The sequence below is a fragment of the Gigantopelta aegis genome, chromosome 8 (genome assembly GCF_016097555.1).
Source record: "Gigantopelta aegis isolate Gae_Host chromosome 8, Gae_host_genome, whole genome shotgun sequence".
In the NCBI taxonomy this organism is placed as follows: Eukaryota; Metazoa; Mollusca; class Gastropoda; order Neomphalida; family Peltospiridae; genus Gigantopelta; species Gigantopelta aegis.
Window position 1 is genome coordinate 7,542,006 of NC_054706.1, and position 19,278 is coordinate 7,561,283.

General features: G+C 37.1%; 1 protein-coding gene across 1 annotated transcript in view; it reads right to left on the reverse strand.

Annotated features, from left to right (window-relative positions):
* Positions 1–18,970, reverse strand: part of LOC121378697 (interferon-induced protein 44-like) — a 26,565-nt gene extending 7,595 nt beyond the window's left edge. The window contains exons 1-2 of the mRNA XM_041506980.1: positions 18,888–18,970; positions 4,436–4,975 (exon numbers count right to left, since the gene is read on the reverse strand). Of these exons, the coding sequence (XP_041362914.1) occupies positions 4,436–4,966 (531 nt within the window). The 5' untranslated portion in view covers positions 4,967–4,975; positions 18,888–18,970. The remainder of the gene's footprint in view (positions 1–4,435; positions 4,976–18,887) is intronic.
* Positions 18,971–19,278: the final 308 nt, after the last annotated feature.

Genomic DNA, 19,278 nt, shown 5'->3' on the forward strand with positions numbered 1-19,278 from the left:
CAAATATAGTTCAAATATTTGATAAGAAAACATCTAGTTTTGAAATACTTAAATTCAAAATAAATTCCTATTATAATTTAGGAAAAGCAGAATATTGCAGTAAGAATAAATATGAGAAATGTATTAAGAAATGGAAACTTTGGAATCATATTTTTCAGCAGACCCAAAACTGATGGGCTATCAAAATAGATCTGGATTAAGTAAAAACAGAAAAAGAGTTGGTGTGTTGACATTTTTCATAAACAAGAAAAAATGACATTAAAAACTGAAAAGAAAATATTAAAAAAAATTGTGTGTTACAAGTTTAGTTCATTATGAAAAATTGTCAGGTGTTTGTGGGTGGTGGTGTGTATTGGTTTATATCCTTACTTTTGTGCAATGTGTAAATGTATAAGTGTGTCACTGTAATACATGTTTTTCTTACACACCCGTTGGTGAGAACACCATGCATTATTTTTGATAACACATGGGTTGTTATCACACGTATGTACATACATACGTATGTACATGTGTTAACAATTTCAAGACATACGATTGGCTGCTCCTAGGTGATGATCAAGTCACCACTGCCATGCAGCCAATGAAAAACAACACAGTGGAAATAGATTACACTGTGACATATATTTAACCTGACAATCATGGTGGTGGTGGGGGAATGCAAATACCTCCCCTCCAAAAAAAAAACCCATCCTGATTATAAGGGGCACTTCATTGAAAATGGTAAACAAATTTTACTTCACTACCGGTACTTGAATTTTTAGTTGGTGGGGTTAGGTCTCTCTAGTCCCGACCCTTGGATGGGTATTTTATTGTTCCAACAAGGGTAAATGCAGTGGTATGTCTTGCCTGTGGGAAAGTGAATATAAAAGATCCCATGCAGCTAATGGAAAAATGTAGCGTGTTTGCTCTGATGACTACAAGTCATAATTATCTAGTAATATATCAGTCACCTGTACACATTATATCTAGTGTTGTACTAATATTAACTATTACATACTTGTCACCTGGTACACTTCTATATCTAGTGTGTTGTAGTAATATTAACTGTCACATACTTGTCACCTGGTACACTTCTGTATCTAGTGTGTTGTAATAATATTAACTGTTATGTACTTCTCACCTGGTATACTTCTATATCTAGTGTGTTGTAGTAATATTAAATGTTACGTACTTGTCACCTGGTATACTTCTATATCTAGTGTGTTGTAGTAATATTAAATGTTACGTACTTGTCACCTGGTACATTTCTATATGATACCTAGTGTGTTGTAGTAATATAAACTGTTACATACTTGTCACATTTCTATATCTAGCATGTTGTAGTAATATTAACTGTTACATACTTGTCACATTTCTATATCTAGCATGTTGTAGTAATATTAACTGTTACATACTTGTCACCGGTACACATCTATATGATACCTAGTGTGTTGTAGTAATATTAATTGTTACATACTTGTCACCTGGTACATTTGTATGTCTAGTGTGTTGTAGTAATATTAACTGTCACGTACTTGTAATGTTAACTGTCACATACTTGTCACCTGGTACACTTCTATATCTAGTGTGTTGTAGTAATATTAAATGTTACGTACTTGTCACCTGGTATACTTCTATATCTAGTGTGTTGTAGTAATATTAACTGTCATGTACTTGTCACCTGGTATACTTCTGTATCTAGTGTGTTGTAGTCATATTAACTGTTATGTACTTGTCACCTGGTACATTTCTATATTTAGTGTGTTGTAGTAATATTAACTGTTACATACATGTCACCTGGTACACTTCTATATCTATTGTGTTGTAGTCATAGTAACTGTTATGTACTTGTCACGTGGTACACTTCTATATCTAGTGTGTTGTAGTAATATTAAATGTTATGTATTTGTCACCTGGTACATTTCTATATTTAGTGTGTTGTAGTAATATTAACTGTTACATACTTGTCACCTGGTACACTTCTATATCTAGTGTGTTGTAATATTAACTGTCACGTACTTGTCACCTGGTACACTTCTATTTCTAGTGTGTTGTAGTAATATTAACTGTTACGTACTTGTCACCTGGTACACATCTATATCTAGTGGGTTGTAGTAATAATAAATGTTACATACTTGTCACCTGGTACTCATCTATATCTAGTGGGTTGTAGTAATAATAAATGTTACATACTTGTCACCTGGTACACTTCTATATCTAGTGTGTTGTAGTAATAATAAATGTTACATACTTGTCACCTGTTACATTTCTATATCTAGTGTGTTGCAGTAATATTAAATGTTACGTACTTGTCACCTGGTACACTTCTGTATCTAGTGTGTTGTAGTAATATTAACTGTTACGTACTTGTCACCTGGTATACCTAGTGTGTTGTAGTAATATTAACTGTTATGTACTTGTCACCTGGTACACTTCTATATCTAGTGTGTTTAGTAATATTAACTGTCACATACTTGTCACCTTGTATACTTCTGTATCTAGTGTGTTGTAGTAATATTAACTGTTACGTACTTGTCACCTGGTACACTTCTATATCTAGTGTGTTGTAGTAATATTAACTGTCACATACTTGTCACCTGGTACACTTCTGTATCTAGTGTGTTGTAGTAATATTAACTGTTATGTATTTGTCACCTGGTATACTTCTATATCTAGTGTGTTGTAGTAATATTAAATGTTACGTACTTGTCACCTGGTACATTTCTATATGATACCTAGTGTGTTGTAGTAATATTAACTGTTACATACTTGTCACCTGGTACATTTCTATATCTAGCATGTTGTAGTAATATTAACTGTTACATACTTGTCACCGGTACACATCTATATGATACCTAGTGTGTTGTAGTAATATTAATTGTTACATACTTGTCACCTGGTACACATCTACATCTAGTGTGTTGTAGTAATATTAACTGTCACCTACTTGTCACCTGGTACACTTCTATATCTAGTGTGTTGTAACATTAACTGTCACGTACTTGTCACCTGGTACACTTCTATTTCTAGTGTGTTGTAGTAATATTAACTGTTACGTACTTGTCACCTGGTACACATCTATATCTAGTGGGTTGTAGTAATAATAAATGTTACATACTTGTCACCTGGTACTCATCCATATCTAGTGGGTTGTAGTAATAATAAATGTTACATACTTGTCACCTGTTACATTTCTATATCTAGTGTGTTGCAGTAATATTAAATGTTACGTACTTGTCACCTGGTACACTTCTGTATCTAGTGTGTTGTAGTAATATTAACTGTTATGTACTTGTCACCTGGTACACTTCTATATCTAGTGTGTTGTAGTAATATTAACTGTCACATACTTGTCACCTGGTACACTTCTGTATCTAGTGTGTTGTAGTAATATTAACTGTTATGTATTTGTCACCTGGTATACTTCTATATCTAGTGTGTTGTAGTAATATTAAATGTTACGTACTTGTCACCTGGTACATTTCTATATGATACCTAGTGTGTTGTAGTAATATTAACTGTTACATACTTGTCACCTGGTACATTTCTATATCTAGCATGTTGTAGTAATATTAACTGTTACATACTTGTCACCGGTACACATCTATACGATACCTAGTGTGTTGTAGTAATATTAATTGTTACATACTTGTCACCTGGTACACATCTACATCTAGTGTGTTGTAGTAATATTAACTGTCACATACTTGTCACCTGGTACACTTCTATATCTAGTGTGTTGTAGTAATATTAACTGTCACATACTTGTCACCTGGTACACATCTACATCTAGTGTGTTGTAGTAATATTAACTGTTACGTACTTGTCACCTGGTACATTTGTATGTCTAGTGTGTTGTAGTAATATTAACTGTCACGTACTTGTAATATTAACTGTCACATACTTGTCACCTGGTACACTTCTATATCTAGTGTGTTGTAGTAATATTAAATGTTACGTACTTGTCACCTGGTACATTTCTATATCTAGTGTGTTGTAGTAATATTAACTGTCACGTACTTGTAATATTAACTGTCACATACTTGTCACCTGGTACACTTCTATATGTAGTGTGTTGTAGTAATATTAAATGTTACGTACTTGTCACCTGGTATACTTCTATATCTAGTGTGTTGTAGTAATATTAACTGTTACGTACTTGTCACCTGGTACACTTCTGTATGTAGTGTGTTGTAGTAATATTAACGGTTACGTACTTGTCACGTGGTACACTTCTATATCTAGTGTGTTGTAGTAATAATAAATGTTATATTAACTGTTACGTACTTGTCACCTGGTACACTTCTATATCTAGTGTGTTGTAGTAATAATAAATGTTACATACTTGTCACCTGGTACTCATCTATATCTAGTGTGCTGTAGTACTAATAAATGTTACATACTTGTCACCTGGTACACTTCTATATCTAGTGGGTTGTAGTAATAATAAATGTTACATACTTGTCACTTGGTATACTTCTATGTCTAGGAACTGTATGTTATTGTTGGTAATCTGTGCAACTGTGTCACCACCCATGTTGTAACTAGTCCCAAAGTTTGTATTATTATTTCCTTGAAAATAATTTCCAGTTCTATTAATGGTATTAGTGAAGACACACAGATCATGACTTGAACCAAATGTTGGCCCATAGGTTGTATGGTTGTACATTCCATTTGCATTATTTGGTTGTATTGGGTATTGTCTCGGTGCATCATTTCCCTTGAACTTCAGTTTGAAGAGGAATGCTTTGTTGTCAGTTGTCCAAGCTCCTGAAGAGTTCCAGCTAAGAGGGTTGTATCCACCAAACACACACCGGTCTGTGTTGTAGCACACTGTAACTGTTGGACCCTGGTTATCGCACTTGGCGTGGAATGTCTGGGAGACACACCCATCTCTGCTAGCCTTAAACAGAAGTGTGTAACCTTTCCTCCCGCCAATCCACCTGGACAGCTGCTGCATGTGCTTCTTACCGAGGGATGTCGTCATGGTTTCAGTCTGAAATACAAAAATCAAGAAGTACTACACATTTTGTAAACATTCAGTAATGGAATCACCAAGCATGAATTCACGTGTTGTGGACATGCCTGTACAATCAAACCTTACTATAAAAACAGCAAACAGAACCTATGTATAAAGACTGCACAGAACCTAACTTTAAAGACCACATACAGAACCTGTAAATAAAGACCACATAGAGTCTGACAATAAAGGTCATACAGACTATGTTTACAAAGACTACACAGAACTTTTTATAATGACCAAGCACATAATCTGTCTATAACCGGTCTAAATATTTTGATTGTTTAATTAAAGAAGAGGAAATAACGTCTGATAAAATAATATGTATGGAGTTACATCCCATTACTATTACTAAAACATGGTAGTAGTAAACTATGTCTTAGGTCTCACTACACAGATCACTCCAGGGTGAGAGTTCATTCATCATGGTCCACTATAGTTCCTAATTGTGACACATGTTGTGGTTCACATATTCACTTCTAGGAAATGGTGAAGAATTAAAGCAATATGTATGTTTAATGGTAAGCCTTCTGGCTGTATTTTGCCCATGTTATTTTGTAATATTGTGCATCAACCTTTTGGGGCATGGGTATATAGCGCAAGTGACAGCTGGAGTGAATTGGTTAATGAACCACCTGTTCGGACCGGTACTACATCCAGATGCGGTCATATAGCAAAAAACTGAGACGGAAATGTTCTCCATTTTGGAGTGAATATAAATGCTTATATAATGTATGTTCGCAATGGTGTATGTTGTTAGTGCCAACGAGAACCCGTTCTATGGGCAATCTTCGCTTGAAGTTGGGCAGTTTAACATGGGTTTCAATGGCAGATGACATCTGTGTAGTGAGACCTTAATTAGGTACCATAGCCTAGGTATTATTAGGTAGCAGTACACCAAATAGTATTTCACTGGGTCAAAGTTCGAAGTTCACCTAATTTTTCATTCCACAGTTAATGCTACCAGTCCTTGCCATTGGTAATAAATGTGACAGTGTTTGTTGTAATAAAATGTTGTTTCATCTGGTCAATAAATACATGTAATTTAATTTGAATTAGTGTCAGTGTACCAACTACCATTGTGCTTAAAACATGTGCAAGGTCCTAGTACAAATAGGGTTCATGTCCATCCTTCTGTCTGTCTGTCTGTCCGTCCGTCCGTCCATCTGTCTGTGCCACATTTAGTTTTGCAGATGTTTTTTCACAATGCCTTGAGATACTGAGTTGAAATTTTGTGTATACATACTGTTGGATATCAAGTTTGACTTTCGTGGTGATTTACCATTTTTGACATAAGTTATGCATGGCCCTTGAACTTAGGAGATATAAAAACATGTTTTCTGGATGTTATTTTCACAATGCCTTGAGATATTAAGCTGAAATTTTGTGTATTGCTTTATCATGTACTGTTACAGACTTTCAAGGTGATTTACCAATTTCTTTACACAGTTATGACCCTTGAATTTAGGAGATACAAAAATGTGTTGGGCCTGGTAAGGTACTCTCAATGCTTGTTTTTTTTTTACATTGGCAAAAAAACCCAAAACAACAGCACTCCCTTGGATCCACACCTCGAACTAGGGTATTCAATGACATTTCTTGTTATGTCTGAAACAAGCAGCTAAACACCCCATATTTTTCTGATTTATTATTATATTACAGTTGAGGAGTGGTAGTATTTATATCAATGGGATGGCGGGACGTAGCCCAGTGGTAAAGTGCTTGCTTGATGCGCGGTCAGTTTGGGATCGATCCCCGTCGGTGGCCCCATTGGGCTATTTCTCATTCTAGCCAGTGCACCACGACTGGTATATCAAAGGCCATGGTATGTGCTATCCTGTCTGTGAGATGGTGCATATAAAAGCAGCGAGAAATGTGCCGATTACAGCCTCCTACCACTATTACAGTCTGCCCTTAGTAAACCCACAGGTGACTGACCTCTCTGCTATAGTGGTAGTCTGAAACAGACGTAGAAAGTGTGGTTCACTTAAAGGGACAGACCCTAGTTTTTAAACACTATGAGCGAGAAATGTGCCGATTACAGCCTCCTACCACTATTACAGTCTGCCCTTAGTAAACCCACAGGTGACTGACCTCTCTGCTATAGTGGTAGTCTGAAACAGACGTAGAAAGTGTGGTTCACTTAAAGGGACAGACCCTAGTTTTTAAACACTATGAGCGAGAAATGTGCCGATTACAGCCTCCTACCACTATTACAGTCTGCCCTTAGTAAACCCACAGGTGACTGACCTCTCTGCTATAGTGGTAGTCTGAAACAGACGTAGAAAGTGTGGTTCACTTAAAGGGACAGACCCTAGTTTTTAAACACTATGAGCGAGAAATGTGCCGATTACAGCCTCCTACCACTATTACAGTCTGCCCTTAGTAAACCCACAGGTGACTGACCTCTCTGCTATAGTGGTAGTCTGAAACAGACGTAGAAAGTGTGGTTCACTTAAAGGGACAGACCCTAGTTTTTAAACACTATGAGCGAGAAATGTGCCGATTACAGCCTCCTACCACTATTACAGTCTGCCCTTAGTAAACCCACAGGTGACTGACCTCTCTGCTATAGTGGTAGTCTGAAACAGACGTAGAAAGTGTGGTTCACTTAAAGGGACAGACCCTAGTTTTTAAACACTATGAGCGAGAAATGTGCCGATTACAGCCTCCTACCACTATTACAGTCTGCCCTTAGTAAACCCACAGGTGACTGACCTCTCTGCTATAGTGGTAGTCTGAAACAGACGTAGAAAGTGTGGTTCACTTAAAGGGACAGACCCTAGTTTTTAAACACTATGAGCGAGAAATGTGCCGATTACAGCCTCCTACCACTATTACAGTCTGCCCTTAGTAAACCCACAGGTGACTGACCTCTCTGCTATAGTGGTAGTCTGAAACAGACGTAGAAAGTGTGGTTCACTTAAAGGGACAGACCCTAGTTTTTAAACACTATGAGCGAGAAATGTGCCGATTACAGCCTCCTACCACTATTACAGTCTGCCCTTAGTAAACCCACAGGTGACTGACCTCTCTGCTATAGTGGTAGTCTGAAACAGACGTAGAAAGTGTGGTTCACTTAAAGGGACAGACCCTAGTTTTTAAACACTATGAGCGAGAAATGTGCCGATTACAGCCTCCTACCACTATTACAGTCTGCCCTTAGTAAACCCACAGGTGACTGACCTCTCTGCTATAGTGGTAGTCTGAAACAGACGTAGAAAGTGTGGTTCACTTAAAGGGACAGACCCTAGTTTTTAAACACTATGAGCGAGAAATGTGCCGATTACAGCCTCCTACCACTATTACAGTCTGCCCTTAGTAAACCCACAGGTGACTGACCTCTCTGCTATAGTGGTAGTCTGAAACAGACGTAGAAAGTGTGGTTCACTTAAAGGGACAGACCCTAGTTTTTAAACACTATGAGCGAGAAATGTGCCGATTACAGCCTCCTACCACTATTACAGTCTGCCCTTAGTAAACCCACAGGTGACTGACCTCTCTGCTATAGTGGTAGTCTGAAACAGACGTAGAAAGTGTGGTTCACTTAAAGGGACAGACCCTAGTTTTTAAACACTATGAGCGAGAAATGTGCCGATTACAGCCTCCTACCACTATTACAGTCTGCCCTTAGTAAACCCACAGGTGACTGACCTCTCTGCTATAGTGGTAGTCTGAAACAGACGTAGAAAGTGTGGTTCACTTAAAGGGACAGACCCTAGTTTTTAAACACTATGAGCGAGAAATGTGCCGATTACAGCCTCCTACCACTATTACAGTCTGCCCTTAGTAAACCCACAGGTGACTGACCTCTCTGCTATAGTGGTAGTCTGAAACAGACGTAGAAAGTGTGGTTCACTTAAAGGGACAGACCCTAGTTTTTAAACACTATGAGCGAGAAATGTGCCGATTACAGCCTCCTACCACTATTACAGTCTGCCCTTAGTAAACCCACAGGTGACTGACCTCTCTGCTATAGTGGTAGTCTGAAACAGACGTAGAAAGTGTGGTTCACTTAAAGGGACAGACCCTAGTTTTTAAACACTATGAGCGAGAAATGTGCCGATTACAGCCTCCTACCACTATTACAGTCTGCCCTTAGTAAACCCACAGGTGACTGACCTCTCTGCTATAGTGGTAGTCTGAAACAGACGTAGAAAGTGTGGTTCACTTAAAGGGACAGACCCTAGTTTTTAAACACTATGAGCGAGAAATGTGCCGATTACAGCCTCCTACCACTATTACAGTCTGCCCTTAGTAAACCCACAGGTGACTGACCTCTCTGCTATAGTGGTAGTCTGAAACAGACGTAGAAAGTGTGGTTCACTTAAAGGGACAGACCCTAGTTTTTAAACACTATGAGCGAGAAATGTGCCGATTACAGCCTCCTACCACTATTACAGTCTGCCCTTAGTAAACCCACAGGTGACTGACCTCTCTGCTATAGTGGTAGTCTGAAACAGACGTAGAAAGTGTGGTTCACTTAAAGGGACAGACCCTAGTTTTTAAACACTATGAGCGAGAAATGTGCCGATTACAGCCTCCTACCACTATTACAGTCTGCCCTTAGTAAACCCACAGGTGACTGACCTCTCTGCTATAGTGGTAGTCTGAAACAGACGTAGAAAGTGTGGTTCACTTAAAGGGACAGACCCTAGTTTTTAAACACTATGAGCGAGAAATGTGCCGATTACAGCCTCCTACCACTATTACAGTCTGCCCTTAGTAAACCCACAGGTGACTGACCTCTCTGCTATAGTGGTAGTCTGAAACAGACGTAGAAAGTGTGGTTCACTTAAAGGGACAGACCCTAGTTTTTAAACACTATGAGCGAGAAATGTGCCGATTACAGCCTCCTACCACTATTACAGTCTGCCCTTAGTAAACCCACAGGTGACTGACCTCTCTGCTATAGTGGTAGTCTGAAACAGACGTAGAAAGTGTGGTTCACTTAAAGGGACAGACCCTAGTTTTTAAACACTATGAGCGAGAAATGTGCCGATTACAGCCTCCTACCACTATTACAGTCTGCCCTTAGTAAACCCACAGGTGACTGACCTCTCTGCTATAGTGGTAGTCTGAAACAGACGTAGAAAGTGTGGTTCACTTAAAGGGACAGACCCTAGTTTTTAAACACTATGAGCGAGAAATGTGCCGATTACAGCCTCCTACCACTATTACAGTCTGCCCTTAGTAAACCCACAGGTGACTGACCTCTCTGCTATAGTGGTAGTCTGAAACAGACGTAGAAAGTGTGGTTCACTTAAAGGGACAGACCCTAGTTTTTAAACACTATGAGCGAGAAATGTGCCGATTACAGCCTCCTACCACTATTACAGTCTGCCCTTAGTAAACCCACAGGTGACTGACCTCTCTGCTATAGTGGTAGTCTGAAACAGACGTAGAAAGTGTGGTTCACTTAAAGGGACAGACCCTAGTTTTTAAACACTATGAGCGAGAAATGTGCCGATTACAGCCTCCTACCACTATTACAGTCTGCCCTTAGTAAACCCACAGGTGACTGACCTCTCTGCTATAGTGGTAGTCTGAAACAGACGTAGAAAGTGTGGTTCACTTAAAGGGACAGACCCTAGTTTTTAAACACTATGAGCGAGAAATGTGCCGATTACAGCCTCCTACCACTATTACAGTCTGCCCTTAGTAAACCCACAGGTGACTGACCTCTCTGCTATAGTGGTAGTCTGAAACAGACGTAGAAAGTGTGGTTCACTTAAAGGGACAGACCCTAGTTTTTAAACACTATGAGCGAGAAATGTGCCGATTACAGCCTCCTACCACTATTACAGTCTGCCCTTAGTAAACCCACAGGTGACTGACCTCTCTGCTATAGTGGTAGTCTGAAACAGACGTAGAAAGTGTGGTTCACTTAAAGGGACAGACCCTAGTTTTTAAACACTATGAGCGAGAAATGTGCCGATTACAGCCTCCTACCACTATTACAGTCTGCCCTTAGTAAACCCACAGGTGACTGACCTCTCTGCTATAGTGGTAGTCTGAAACAGACGTAGAAAGTGTGGTTCACTTAAAGGGACAGACCCTAGTTTTTCACTTTGTCAACGTCACACACTCCATTTCACTCTGTTGTAACCGTATCCAGATGTGTTAGATAAACTAAATTTAGTGTTTATCTTCACGGGCTGAAACTAGGATTATAAACACAGAAATATATCATGTGCGGGTCTGGGGGAAGCCAAAACATTTATAAACTGAGAGAAGAAACCCATTGTCATTACTCTTTTTCAATGAGCAGCATGCCGCATGTGAAGTTATAATATTATGTCATCACATGTCTTTTATTCTGTTTTATGGATGATTGATTCAAAGTTTTTTAGTTGTTTTTTTAATAAATAAAACCTTTTTTTTTTAAATGTATTTAAAATGAGCACTTAAACATTTCATGGGGTTATATGACCACTGGATTCACCACTGAGGGATCAATTTCAATATATTTTCCCTCAAATATATAACAAAAATTATATATCGGTAAATGTACAAGTTCTGGTATTTGTCCTATGAAAGACAAGGGGCAATTCCACAAAAAAATGATACCTCTGGAGTGAAATATTTTCCCGTTATGCCTTTATTTTTCACATAGAATTATTTGTTAATAATGAATAAACCATAAAATACTCAGGTTTTAATTCAAAACTGTGTCATGTGACCTGGCGGCCATCTTTAATTTGTGGTATTTCCTCCTAAGAATAGAACCCAAATTGCACTGAAATCTTTTTTTTTAAATGTCATTAAAATTGGATGAATATGATAAAGGTAAGTATTGCATTTTGTTGCTAAGATCTTAATGGTAATTCCCAAACAACACAAATTAATAAATTTGGAATAGATTTTTATGAATGAAAACTTGAACTAATAGCATGACCTTGTTGCATCAGTTACCTTTTGAAGCTTAATTTTAATATTAACCTCCTACAGTGCTACCATATATATTTTTTTTGTATATTCTCTTAATTGTGCCATGGTTACACAACATGACAACATAATAATCTGAGTGGGCACACCTAGAATTAAAATTTATTGGTAACTGACGTAACTCCCAAGTCGGTAACTGGCGCAACACATTAACACATACATTATTTTCCATTGTTATATTTCTTGGAAGCATATAATGTAAGATTGTGAAATGTGTTAATTCCCAAACTTGAGTGAGTGCTATAAAAAATTTAACAATAACTTTCAGAATTTTCTTGGCCTTTGCACTTGTAAGTTTTATAATTTCATTATTATCACATCTGTGTAAAACTATGGAAAAAATAGTTATCAAGAACTGCAAATACTGTCACTCCTTAGAAGTTAATCTGAAGATGTCCATTTCACTAAAATAAAATAATCATGACTCCGTTAGCACTGTTTTTAAATAGATACATGTATGTAGATGATAGCAATTTCACAAGCATCATTGCATATACCCTTATACTTCAAGATATACCAGTATATTGTATAGCTTTTGACGTCAGATGCACATATAATTTGTTTCATTAGATACATGTATATTGTATTGCTTGTGATGTCAGAGGTAGACATCGTTTCATTAGCTTAGATTAATATATGTACAGCACTGTTTATTGTAAACCGTATCTATAATGTTCAATAATAATAACCGGTAACACAAATTTAAAATTGCCGTTTCATACATGTAGTGGCAAGACACTTATTTTGCTATTTTTACATTTATTTATGATTAATAACTACCGTACACATTAGATGATTTCATACATAATCTTTCATAATTAACTCAACAAATAAATCAACATTACACTTTCCCATAAACAATTTGTATCAATTATTCAACAAAACAGCCAATCCTTTGTCATTGTGCAATTGCAACTCCAATTAAAAATGTGATTTCACGCAATTAATTGTTGGTCACCTGAAATTAATTTTGTAATGATATAATTCTTTTTTACCTGTAAATGAAGTTATTCGGTTGTAATATTTTATGGGCATGTAAGTTCATTCAAGAATAATCTTTACATTTCAAAAGATAAATATAATAATAATAATAATTTTTGGAAATGTGTTATGCAACTATGAGATTGCCCCTTTAATAGTTCTAAACAGCAAATGTTCATTCATTTTAATAATTGGTTACTACTACTAAAAATATCCCAAGTTGCTGATGTTTTTAGTAGAATACCTCCCAAGACAGCAACCTAGAAAATGAACGAGAATCAAACACATTTGAACGAAGACAGAAAGAGGTTGGAGAGGGAAAAGAACAGAGAATAGTGAAAAATGGAGCAAGATAAAGTGAAATCAAACAAGAAAAAAATGAGACAGAACAGCATGCTGAAAATAAAACAAAATAGATTTTAAAGAAAGAATATGGGTTATTTACAATATCTGCCTTATTCCCATCGATTTCTTACGAAACATTTGGTTCGGTTCAGTCATTTGGTAATGTCACAAGAAAGTGAATGCAGTATATATACTTGGAAATTGCAAAATACCCCAAATCATTACACTTTGAATCAAGATATACATGTAAACATAAACTGTTGTCTCATTGTTGAGGCATGTGTGCAGAAAATTTTGAAGGGAGTTGGGGTTTAGACTGGCTGGCATCGAGGGTGTAACTGCCCAAATTACAGGGGGGGGGGGGGGGGGGGGGAATTGTGAGAACCTGATGTCCTAAAATGCAATTTCTTGCATTCTACAAGTAAAATTCATCATGACAAATGCATGGAAATGCATATTAAAATAATAATAATAATTTGCTTTGAGCAGAGATAGGGTTGGGAAGGGGGGGGGGGGGGGAGGGTTGACCCCCCAACCCACCACCCTGAACATGCCCCTATTGTTAGTTTTTTTAATTCCCTTTAATATTTATGTATTTCTTACAATTTAGATAAACCAGTTTCCAAAGACAAATGTTTTATTTTTAAAATATGTTCTTATTAGTTTTTATAATTTACAAATATTGCGTCAGTTACTTTTAGTGTTACGTCAGTTACCCATTAATAAAAAAAAAAAGTTAATAAAAAATTCCTTGTAGAAAACTTAGTTTTCTTGTTCTAGTGATCATAGATTACCTGTGCACTACACATTTCTATATATACTTGAAAACTTGATACTTCAGATTCAGAGAATTTTGAGAATTCAGAAACGTTCAAAGGCATGTCAAATACAAGTTACTTTTTTTGTTGTGTCAGTTACCCACACTTCATTTGTGATTGTAGTTGCGCTGAGATTGTATGCAATGAAATTTTCTTTTGACATGACTTTGTCACAACATATTTATTTCAAGCAAAAACACTCTTAATACTTTATAATAATAATAATAATAATAAAGACGTTAAAAAATGTCTGAATGTTGCGTCAGTTACCGTAGAATTGCCCCAAGTTGAAGTTGAGTGCGTCGTTAAATAAAGCTTTTCCTTCGTATATCAATGGTGTAAATGTTGATTGAAAGACTGTATATACATGTTTTAGCTACATACAATGTATGTTACTATTGTCATTATGTGATTCGATTTAGTGGCATGTACAGCCTACAATGTTTTGTATCAAGATATATTGCAAATCAGATTATATTGGTATACCAATAAAAAAATAAAAAATTGTTTAATGACACCACTAGAGCATATTGATTAATTAATTATCGACTAATGGATTTCAAACATTTAGTAATTCTGAAACATAGTCATCAGAGAAAACCTGCTACATTTTTTCTAATGCAGCAAAGGATTTTTATATGCACTAACGAGAAAAAACCCAATCACTTGAATGCATCCACCGAGGTGGTTTGATCCTCTGATGCAAGCACCTCAGGCAAGCGCTCAACTGACTGAGCTAAATCCTGCCCCAGTATACCAATAATACCATGCATCCCTAGTATAATTTATTCATTTAAACTTATTTTCGTGCTTATATCCAATTAAGGTGCAAACACGCTGTCCTGGGCACACACCTTAGCTATCTGGGCTATCTGTCCAGGACAGTGGGCTAGTTGTTAGTTATTAGTAAGAAATAAGAGGGTGTAGTAGTTGTACTGGGCTGTGAACCCTATACCTACCAGCCTTATGTCCGATGGCTTTACTGCGAGACCACCGAGGCCGGTCTTAGTGTAAATAAAGGTAGGAGTATATTTACTAGCAAGGACAGTTAGACGATTCAAAAAGAAATGATCTTGGGATTCACCGACTGGCTCTTCAAACATGAAACATTCAATCCCCATTAGTGATCCAACTGCCTTGTGGTTTTTTATGGGGTTGGGTCGGGGGTTGTTTGAGGAGAGATTTGGAGATTGTTGTTTTGTTATGGGACTGGGTGTGGGTTTTTTGAGGTGGGATTCGAAGATTGTAGTTTTCTTGGGGGGGGGGGGGGGGGGTCTTTCAAAAGCTATAAAACATTCCATATAGTCTATTTATATCTTCCCTCCAACTTGTCTTTCATAGGACGAATACCTGAACTTGTACGTTTACCGATATATAATTTTTGTTATATATTTGAGGGAAAATATATTGGAATTGATCCCTCAGTGGTGAATTCAGTGGTCATATAACCCCATAGTGCTCATTTTAAATACATTTTTAAATGGTTTTATTTATTAAAAAACCCAACTTTGAATCAATTATCCATAAAACAGAATAAAAGACGTGATGACATAATATTATATCTTCATATGCGGCTTGCTGCTCATTGAAAATGAGTAATGACAACAGGTTTCTTCTCTCAGTTTATAAGTATTTTGACACGCCCCCCGCCCCCCAGACCTACGCATGATATATTTCCATGTTTATAATCCTAAGGTTCAATCACTCTGTTAGACCACACACCTCGGCTATCTGGACTGTTTGTCCAGGACAGTGGGCTAGTGATTAGTTATTAGCGAGCAGTCAGTGGCCTTACATCTCCCCATTGTTAAGAATGTTGGGCTGTTAAAACTCGCTCAGTGTGGATGTCAGTACCGGAATGGCAGCACAGTACCTGCTAGTACCAAGGCTCCTTGACACAACAGTACCACTATAGTGTTGCAGGGTACACATTAAAGGCATAGACCATAGCTTCAGCCCATGAACATAGACACTAAGTTTAGTTAATTTACAAAAGTGTAACACATCTGGATAATGTTACAACAGAGTGAAACAGTCTGTGACATTGACAAGGTGAAATACCCTTAAAAGCAGACTAGAACTCGACTCCATAACCGATACTTCTCAGATGCACGTGCATTTTTATGAAAGGTGCATTTTGTGATATTAAAAACACCAGGATGACCAGAAACACTTCGGATGTACGGAAATAGATGATCTAAACAATAAAATCATTAAAATGGCCGATTTCAGTAATCACAAACGGCTCTTATAGTAATAGTAAAAAATACGCCATAGTGTTTAAAAACTAGGGTCTGTCCATTTAAGTGAATCATACTTTCTATGTGTGTTTCAGACTACCACTATAGAAGAGAGGTCAGTCACAGGCGCGTGCGCAGGTGGGTGGGGTGGTTTTGGCAGTCAAAACCCCCCCTGCTCACGGCGAAAATTTTTTGTCAGAAAGCAGCTCGGCTAGCCAGCAGAAAACACCTCAGAATAGCCCTAGAAGGGCTTCGCCAGACACCTCAACCCCCACCTGCAAAATTTCCTGCGCACACCCCTGAGTCAGCTGTGGTTTTACTAAGTGCAGACTGTAATAGTGGTAGGAGGCTGTAATCGGCACATTTCTCGCTCTAGCCAGTGAACCACGACTGGTATATCAAAGACCGCGGTATGTGCTATCCTGTGTGTTGAGTGGTGCTTATAAAGATCCCTTGGTACTGATGGAAAAAATTAGCAGGTTTTTTGTCGAAGACTATACGGTAAATAAAAAAAATTACCATATGTAGCATACAACAAGCATTTTTTTTAACATACTTTTTTATGACTTTTATAATGTAAACTGAAGCAAATGGACCTAATTAGAAGAAAAACACACAAAATGTAATAACATTTCATCATAAATCTTGTCCAGCATAGATGTAAACATGACACGTCAATGGATATTCCAGAGGCCAATTTCGCAAATTTGCTCAAAAGCGTCCCCTCCTCACCAAAGCAAGATATAATACTTTAACAAAAAACTAAAATTAGCACACTTTTCTGTGTTATCTTAGCTAGTTATCCTCCAAGTTTTAATGTGTTTGGTTAAACTGTGTATTTTTAATTATTAAGCAAATGTGTTACCCGTCTGCCAAAACTGTCCACAGCCGGGCACAGAAACACAGAAATGTTGGAAAATATTATAATGTTGTCACATACTGACAATCACTTTACACCTGATATGTCCTGTAGACAATATCATTGTGTAGTCTTTGTATTTATTAATATAAACTACATCAGGCCCGTAGGAACTGGGATGGGGTAGGGTGGGGTGTGTGTGTGAGGGGCGGGCCTAGGGGCTTGTTCTCCATCCCACACTTGAAGACAAAAATGTATGTTTAAAATGTTCACTACTCCACATAAATAAAGATGATATAAAATGAAAATCTAGTTTGTACCCCTCACTAGAGACTGTATACCCCCCCCCCCCCCCCCCCCCCCCCCCCCCACCCACTTCAAATATCGTTCCTACAGGCCGGTACAGATGTGGACAATATGTAGAGGCTGACGTTAGGAGCCAGTTCCTTTTATCTTTAGGATTTTGTAATCATGATTTCAAACCAACTGTATCAGCTTGTTTGCTCCACATACTGACATAAAACACATTTGTTATTATATATTGGAATAAAACAAAAATAACTACAATATATCCAGTGTTATTTTCTTTAATCATTCATGGAGGAAGAAGGAAGTCCTGGTGAAAATATATTACAGGTAAAACAAAACAAAATAATATATGATGCTTATTCCAAGTGCTAACTATTGTAAAATTTGCTTTAAATTGCTAGATGCCAAAAGTGATTAAGTATATTACTTTATGGTAACAGTCAAAAATTAGACGACCAATTGTTTTAACCTCTGTCAAAGGTAGCAGGCTTTCTGCCAGAACATAATTCGAGGTTACGTAATAAAAACAAAATATATTCAAAGGCATATATTGGGTAGTTATGAATTTGAAATGTTTTATTGGACCATTTTATTTAATGCACTTTTACAAATTTTAAACCGCAATTATCTTACTATAATCTATCAAAAAATTAAAACAAAACATATCCATTAATTTCCGAGATTTTTTAGTACATACATGTAATTGTACCCTCTACCTGCATACCCTCTAGCAGAAACCCAGGGTAGGGAACCAATTATTTGGTGTAGAGTATTTTTAATATGACATAAAAAAAGCATTGAGACGTTAGTATGGAGTTGTTATGGGCTGTCGGTGAAAATTAATTTACAGGTAAATAAATGTGAACTATAAATATTCATATGTGAACAAATTGCAATACCTTTTTTAATGTATAGTTTAAGTACATACTTGTCTTTCATTTTCACATTGTAAATATACCAAATTGTCATGTTTATGTATTACATTTATACTTTTGGTTTACCACTGTGACACTGAAAACCTTTGGCCCATAACTTTTATTTAGTCAATTAAAAGTGGTAAAATTAATTTGCAACTAAGATGCTAGACTAACGTAAACCAATTTATTCATCATTCTAGTTTACGAACACTACCGATGTTTAACGATTAAGTCGGCCGTTAATGACTGTAAAGCCATAATCGACATGTAGGTATTCGGGGTCGCATTTTTGGCGACATGATAAAAAGCGTTTAGAGTTGCGGCCCTTTGCTTGGTGGTCGCTACCATATGAATCAATAAATAAATCAGTGTGCTGTAGTGGTGTCGTTAAACATGTCAATAGCTTTATTTTCAAGTATTTGAATGTAATAAACTAACTATATCAGGTAAGTATGATAACAAACATCTTACAAACAAATCGTGTATTATGAATGGAAAAAATCAAGCGAAGTAACGGACCAGCACAAGTATTTCGGCCATTGCTGTCAAAATTGAAAATACTATATTCTACAAGCATACTCACGATTAAAAGGTGTATTCTTTGGTGATGGATTTTAGGAGCTCCACAAATATTTCTTTCTTTGAGAACTGTGATCTCCACATATATTCGTACAAATGAATCGCAAAATTGCCACGAGTGCTGTGCGTACTTGGTAACTGGCGTTTAACACACCACCATTTATTCTCGATGAGATGTGTACATGCGTTAGATGTGGGATCCACAAAATTCTCGGAATGGTTTACCGTCTCGTGTATATATCCAAGTCCAAGCTCACTGATTCTGTTATAGGCAGCCAATAAG